This window comes from Orycteropus afer, unplaced genomic scaffold (assembly GCF_000298275.1).
Source record: "Orycteropus afer afer isolate SDZICR_OR568_19922 unplaced genomic scaffold, OryAfe1.0 scaffold00360, whole genome shotgun sequence".
NCBI classification, from domain to species: domain Eukaryota; kingdom Metazoa; phylum Chordata; class Mammalia; order Tubulidentata; family Orycteropodidae; genus Orycteropus; species Orycteropus afer.
Window position 1 is genome coordinate 2,320,017 of NW_006921947.1, and position 7,478 is coordinate 2,327,494.

The window sequence follows — 7,478 nt, forward strand, 5'->3', positions numbered from 1 at the left end:
TTGACTGATAACCGGAAGGCTGGCAGTTCAAACCCACCAGCCACTCCTTGGAAGGAAGGTTGGGCAATCTACTTCTGTAGTGATACCGCCTCAGAAACCCAAGGAGGGGTCGCTAGGAGTTGGGTCCGACTCGACGTCACATAACAACAACAACAACTTTTTTTTTAATGAAAAACTACAAGATGCTATCTTAATGATATATAGTCCAAAAAAGGGAAGCCATAGTCTCCTTTTAAAAAGAGACTAGAGAGAAATGTTAACAAGAGTCCTGGGTACTAAAACCACAGATTTGTTGTTGTTGTTGTTGTTTGTCTTTCTATTTCTCTATTTTTCAAGAGTCTAAGGCCCAACCATTTTTAAACCTAGTTTCTGTTTCAGGAGCTTTTAGATTACAGAGTAAAACATTTTACACCCAAAATCAAAATGCCTACATAAATAGTGATGAGAAAGGTACACATTTCCATAAAAGCAAATCATGATTGTCATCCTTTGGGTAGGATCATTCTCTGAGTATTAACCCAGAATCATAAAAGATTGATACAAGGATATTACACAAAGAGGTTTCAGGCACAGTGTCTGGGAACCACAGATTACAAAGTGGGTCACCCAGATTTTTGTATATCTCTAGTTATTTTGAGATCCTTTTTTGGCAGTTGCTTAAACACTGTGGACAGTGGAACTAATGATTAGTTATAAAGGTATAATTATATGCTAAGATTTTTCCCACATAGTAAATACTTAAAAAGAGCTAAAGATGCTTACGTTCAGTTTACTGCAGTTAAATAGGCTGTAACTCACACTAGGGATGAACTTTATTGGTTCTCCTCTCTAGGAAAACCCACCTCTCACTAGGTGTAGTGGATCTACGTGTGCCTGGTTACATCTTTCATTCCACAGTCTTTAAGATGGCTGATCAGGATTAGTTAATCAGCCTCTGGCCGTGGAACAAAAGGAAATGAAACAATCCATGTGAAAATAACCCTGAGAACCTGATTTCACATTAATGTGGTCACCGTGAGTCAGAGTTGGCTCAATGGCACACAACAAACAAACAAAAAACCATACTCCAAGTAGAAGAACTACCTAGACAGCTATGTTTGTAAAGTCTCCCAGAACAGCACTTGAATGAATATAAACTGGAAAACTAATTCTCGTCCCTACACAAAAAAGTTTAGGAAGCCAGGAGTAATATAGACACAGCAGGTGGTTAGCTGATATGATCACATTAACACTGTATAAAAGATTAATAAAATATATTTTATTGATGCTATTATGAGGCATAAAAAATTTAAAAGAAAATATGTCAGCCTTCGTATGCATCAGTATTACCATTCCAGGTAGCTTGCTTGTAAACTATACTGGTTTCAATCATTCTTTAATGGCTCATTAGATTTTTAGAATTTCCCTATGGGGATTGCCACATTGCCTTAGTCGCCTGAAGCATGTGACTATGTTGAGGTAACATTGAATGATGTTGAAATGTCACTGAGCATCTGATTTCTTTAGCTCAGTTTTGGGGGATTATTCTAGTAGTGTGGTGAGGTAAAGCCTTCTTCCCTGAGAATATAAATGTTTATGTATGAGGTTATTTTTTGAAATATTTCGAAATTGTTTCATTTGGATTTAATAATTTAACATTTTTATAAAATGTGTGAGTTAAAGTTCTCTGATGTTGACAGTTTAAAAATTTTAATGTATAATCTTTATTTTAGGACATGGACTTTGTACGCTTTATCATCAACTGCTTTAAGGTTTATTATCCTAAATACCTCTGTAAGTAACTTACTCCTTTATAAAAGATATGACATCTAGAAACTAGACAGCATCTGAGAATTGTAGAGTCTTGTATTATTACTGACTTTTATACCTGAAACATTGTTTTCCTATGAAGTGTTTTAAATGTGTTCACAGAAGTAAATTCCTAGGAGGTAAGAGGAAAAATACTTCATAAATAATCATTATGCTTTACAGTTAATTTTAAGAGTTGGCATGCTATATAACACACACACAAACACAGACACAAAAGCATACATGTTCACAATTATGCTATTTTACTAATCTAAAAATATATTTATTTAAATAATATTTATTAAATGGAACTTGTGTATAAGAACAGATAAGCAATATTGATAATTAAAATATACTGTGTGATAAGCTGTATTGACATAAAGTTCATTGCATGATATACTGTTCCTAATTGCTGTTTAAAAAGTTGCCATTAAGAAAACACTTGACTAGAAGGTAATACTATGCCTGAACCTGGCATTTGGAGTTTGGTTTTTGGTTTTGTTTTGTTAATTCTGACTCTTCCATTAATTACCTGAATGAAGAATGCCTGAATATTATGTGTTCATTTTTTATTTGTTGGATTTATAGGATGCTTATCCCCTGGAGAAATCAATAGGCCACCCCACATGTGGTTAGGTGCCCTCGAGTCATTTGAGAATGAAACACTGCCTGACCCTTTGTCATCCTCACAACCGTTGCCATGCTTGAGTCCGTTGTTGCAGCCACTGGGTCAATCCATCTCGTTGAGGGTCTTCACCTTTTTCACTGATCCTCTAATTTACCAAGCATGATGTCCTTCTCCAGGGACTGGTCCCTTCTGATAATATGCCCAAAGTATGTGAGATGAAATTTCACCATCCTCACTTCCAAGGAGCATTCTAGCTACGCTTTTTTTAAGAAGGATCTGTTGTTTTTATTCGTCAACACCATAATTTCCATCAACTAGAAACAATGTATCTATTCCCCCTACATAATATAGTTTTACAGACATTGAATTTTGTAGAATCTTAAATTGATTTTGCCTCAGAATCTGTCATGAAATATAAATATAATATCTTAAAATCTTGAGCCCAGATCTTCCTTGGCATATGTCAGGTGAAGATTGAGATATTAAGCATCAGGGAACCTCTTTGCAGAAAATGTGTTCATTCCATGTACAGGTAGTCCCTAAATTATGAATGTCTGACTAATGTATAACTCTTACTTACAAACCAACCCCTATTATAAATAAAGCCTGTTATATTAGAAAGCCAAGGTATACATAATAGTTTGTAATAACGCATAGGCTCTACTTTGCTATGTGGATCCAAACATTATTGTTGCAGTGTTATTAGGTTAAAGATGTTTCAATGTATCTGGAAGTGTTTTTTAAACACATAGATGGGTACATTGTGTACTGTGTACTGTGTACTGAGACAAACATTTGACTAATGAAGTTGCATATGAAACATATTTAACTCTTCTGACTTTTGTACAAATTCAGCTTTGAGACAGATTTAAGAATGGAACTTTTTCATAATCTGGCAACTGCCTGTACTTTACTGGTCCTACATTAATACAGAAACTCTAGGAAGTTCTGTGCCCAGAGATGAATGAAATTACATTTTGCTTCATCTGGGATAGAAGAATGAATTGGATATCAAAAATCTCCTTTGTGGTTTCTTGTTCTTTCTCCCAGTTGTTAACAGGGCTGTTAATATCTTCATCTCAGCACATACTATTTCTGTATACTTTGGTATTATTGGCTTTCTGGAGCTCATAATAGTAAGAAAAGTAGAAATAATTGTTGTTCCTTAAAACATAATGAGTAATTTATTAAAAGGGGAGGGGGGCCACTGTGAGAGTGGTTTAAGAATATGTCTTGAAAATTTTAATTGAAGCCATAGATTAGTCTTGGAAATGATTGTTAATGACTGTGGGCCTTCAGGACTAGCAGGACATGCCACATCCAGACTCCAGTTGCCCTCTCAACTACTTTCTTTCATACCTTTCTGCAAACAGAAATGGTATATTTGACAGACTGTCAGATAACAGTGATAGTATTCATTTTCCACAGGCAGTCGTCCTGGTTGGGCCCTTGACCATCCTAGATGTTCGTTTTCTTCTAGCACCACTTATGCTTCGGTAAATTAGAATTCAGTCGACCAGCTCAGTTTTTTAGTTACATATAAGTGACCCATTTTTTTCTAAGCCAGGCCTAAGTATTATTACTGTAGAGGTACTAAGTCACATTCAGTGAATTCTCTTTTTTATGTCTTTTAGCAAAATTGGTCATCTTTGATATGCCTTGGATAATGAATGGTGAGTTTATTTATACTTTGCTAAAAGAAACTGTTGGTTTTCCTTTTTTCTTTGCTAATGTAGCCATGTGTCTGCAATTAAAAAAAAAAAAAAAAACGTATTGTACTTGGCATGCACTTATAGAATCTGGAGCACCCAAAGGCTATTCCTAAGAAAACTTGGCTAGTGTTCTCTCCCCTATTTCAGAGGGCCCACTAGTGTTCTGTAAAAATAGCCTCAAAATATTCAACTACTCAGGTAAAACTGACAAGAAGCCTCAGTTTGTCATCTACAACTAGGTTATGTCTTGGAACACAGGCTTTGGCCAGATTATCGGACGGACTTCAGGTGTTGAGTTGGAAGCTTAGATAAATGGGAAATTGACCCTAAATTACTATAGTCATGTCATCTTTATGATAGTCCTGATATATTGTGATTAAAAAAAAGTCAGAAACACACTATTACCCACTTTAAAGTGATTGTAAGTTTAATGTTATATTCAGATTGGGCATTTTCATTTTTGCTTGCATGAATCAGTTATTAAGTAGAAAATAGAATCAGTGAAACCAAAATTTGACTCTTTGAAAAGATTAACAAAGTTGACAAACCCTTAGCTAAACTGACCAAGGGAGAAAAGAAAACTCAAATTACTAATGTCAGGAATGAAAGAAGGGACATCACTACCACCTTTATTTTATAGAAATAAAGATTATAAGGGAAAATACTGTGAACAGCTACACACCCACACCTAGATGAAATGGACAAATTTCGAGAAACATACAAACTACCAAAACTGACTCATGAAGAAATAGAAAATCTCAATAAATTCTTAACAAGTGAAGATACTGAGTCAGTAATCAGAAAATTCCACAAAGAAAATTGTTGGACCAGAGAGCTTTACTGGTGAATTCTACCAAGTGTTTAGATAATTCACACCAATCCTTCTGTAACTTCCAGAAATAGAAGAGGAGGGAATACTTCCTAATTCATTCGTGGTACCACAATTACCCTGATTATCAAAGCCAGGCTCAGACGTCATAAGTAAAGAAAATTAACATCAGTATCCCTTATGAATATGTATGCAGAAATCCTCAACACAATACTAGTCAATAGTGGGAACAACTCAAATATCCATTGATTGATGACTGGATAAACAAAGGTTTTATAACCATGCAGAGGAGTATTTATTCATCCATAGAAATGTACAACATGAATGACGCTTCGAAACATGCTAAGTGAACAAAACCAGTCAGAAGAAGCCACATATTGTATAATTTATATGAAATGTTCAGAACTGGCAGATCGATAGAGACAGAAAATTGATTAGTGTTTTCCAGGGGCTGGGGTGAGGCAAGTATAGAAAGTGACTGCTTAAGGGTACATGCAGGGTTTCCTCTGGGCATGATAAAAATGTTCTGGGACTAGGAAGTGGTGATAGTTGCACAACTCTGAATATACTGAAAATTACTGAATTGTATCATTTAAAAGAGTAGCTTTTATGGTATGTGAACTATGCCTCAATAAAACTATTATTAAAAAGTCATTTTTAGTATTTATTTAATACTATTTATTTAGTAATTTTTTTAATTCATGTAGCATAGCTTCAACCATAACCTTTTTAAAATGAAAATTTTAATGTTATATAAAAAGTTGAAAGCATAGTTACCCAAAGTCAAGATGTAATTACCTGAATTATTTAATGTTTATTGTATTATTTCCTAAAATTGTTTTCATTGACATTTTTGAAAATTTAATGCAATTTATTTTCTTAAAACTGCATTTAGAAAAAGGAGCTCTGGTGGTGTAGCAGTTAAAGCATTCAACTGCTAACCAAATGTTGGTAGTTCAAATCCACCAGCTGTTCCAAGGGGAGAAAGATGAGGCCGTCTGCTTCTGTAAAGATTTACAGACTTGAAAACCCTATGGGGTCCTATAGGGTCGCTATGAGTCGGAATAGACTCAGTGGCAGTGGGTGGCTATTGAGAATTAAAAAAAAAAAAAAACCTAACTAGTTGGCATTGAGATGATTCTGACTCATGGCAACCCCATGTGTGTCAGACTAGAACTGCTCCATAGGGTTTTCAATGTCTGATTTTTTGGAAGTGGATTGCCAAGTCTTGCTTCCTACGTACCTCTGGGCAGACTTAAACCATCTTTAAATGTTATTTAAAGATGAATATTTACATGATAGCCCAAAGACATTTCGGCACACCCGAGTTAGCACGTACAATAAATTAATTGGGAAAGAAGATGAAAAGAATTTTAAAAAAATAATAATGAACTAACTGTTTTTCCTTTAGCGGCCTTCAAACTTGTGAAAACGTGGCTTGGTCCAGAAGCAATGAGTTTGTTGAAGTTCACAAGTAAAAATGAAATCCAGGAGTATGTCAGTGTAGAATACCTGCCTCCCCACATGGGTGGAACTGTAAGTATAGTCCTTGAATCTTTCCAAAAAAGTATACTGCATTGTGGCACATTAGACCCTGTTTCCTCAAGGAAGAAGGAAACACAGAATTAAAGCAGCCAAAGAAAGATCACAGATACTCCATAGTAGCAAGCAGTGCTGCAGACACTTAATCTTTAGTGTTGTTAACTTTTTTGAGTAGGTGATATCCTTACATGATTCTGAACTGAAAAGGGGTAAATTAGTATTCAGTGAAAAGTCTCCCTCCCACTCCTATCCCCAAGCACTCTGTTCCCCTCACCAGTTGCATGTCTTCTGTTTATCTCCAGGGATGTGTGTTGCTTATGTAAACGAATAAGTGTATATAATTCTCCCTCCCACCTCTTTTAAACAGGTAGTGTACATATGCACTATTGTGCATTCTGCTTTTTCTTCACAGCATTTCTTAGAGATCACATGTGCAAAGCTTCTTACTCTTATTTATGACCTTATAGTATTCCAGTGTCTAGGAATTTGCCCTGTGTTACTTAGTTGTTTTTTTTTTTTTTTTTTAATGTGTATTTAGTTTACTTCCAATTATTTGCTATTGGGCTATCTTTCAAATTTAAAAAATATTATTACGTATATACTATCAAAAAAATTTTTTTCAATGATTTTACTACTTACAAATAAGAGACCAAGACTAACTAGGTAGGTGCATGTTAAAGTTTTAATGTTACATAAAGTGGAGTTACTGTGATAATGACTTTTTTTATATGAACTGTGAAACCTTTGCATTTGGTATGCTTTGGCTTAACTTGATTGATAATATTTCAATTATTTGATTTTTACAATCTACTTTATATACTGCCTGCCTGGCAAAATTGTATCCAACCAGAACCAAGGATTAACAAGATGAAAAGTTTTGGTATGTCCTTTTGTTTGCTTGTTTTCTTTGAATAGAAAAAAATTCAAGCCAGTATTTTTCATTTGAAGTTTCTTACTAGGCTTTATAGTTCACCTTTTA

General features: G+C 34.8%; 1 protein-coding gene across 1 annotated transcript in view; it reads left to right on the top strand.

Moving 5' to 3' along the window:
* MOSPD2 (motile sperm domain containing 2) overlaps positions 1-7,478 on the top strand; it is a 45,638-nt gene that overhangs the window by 24,133 nt on the left and 14,027 nt on the right. The window contains exons 5-7 of the mRNA XM_007952831.2: positions 1,713-1,773; positions 4,051-4,089; positions 6,369-6,493. Coding sequence (XP_007951022.1) covers positions 1,713-1,773; positions 4,051-4,089; positions 6,369-6,493 — 225 coding nt within the window. The remainder of the gene's footprint in view (positions 1-1,712; positions 1,774-4,050; positions 4,090-6,368; positions 6,494-7,478) is intronic.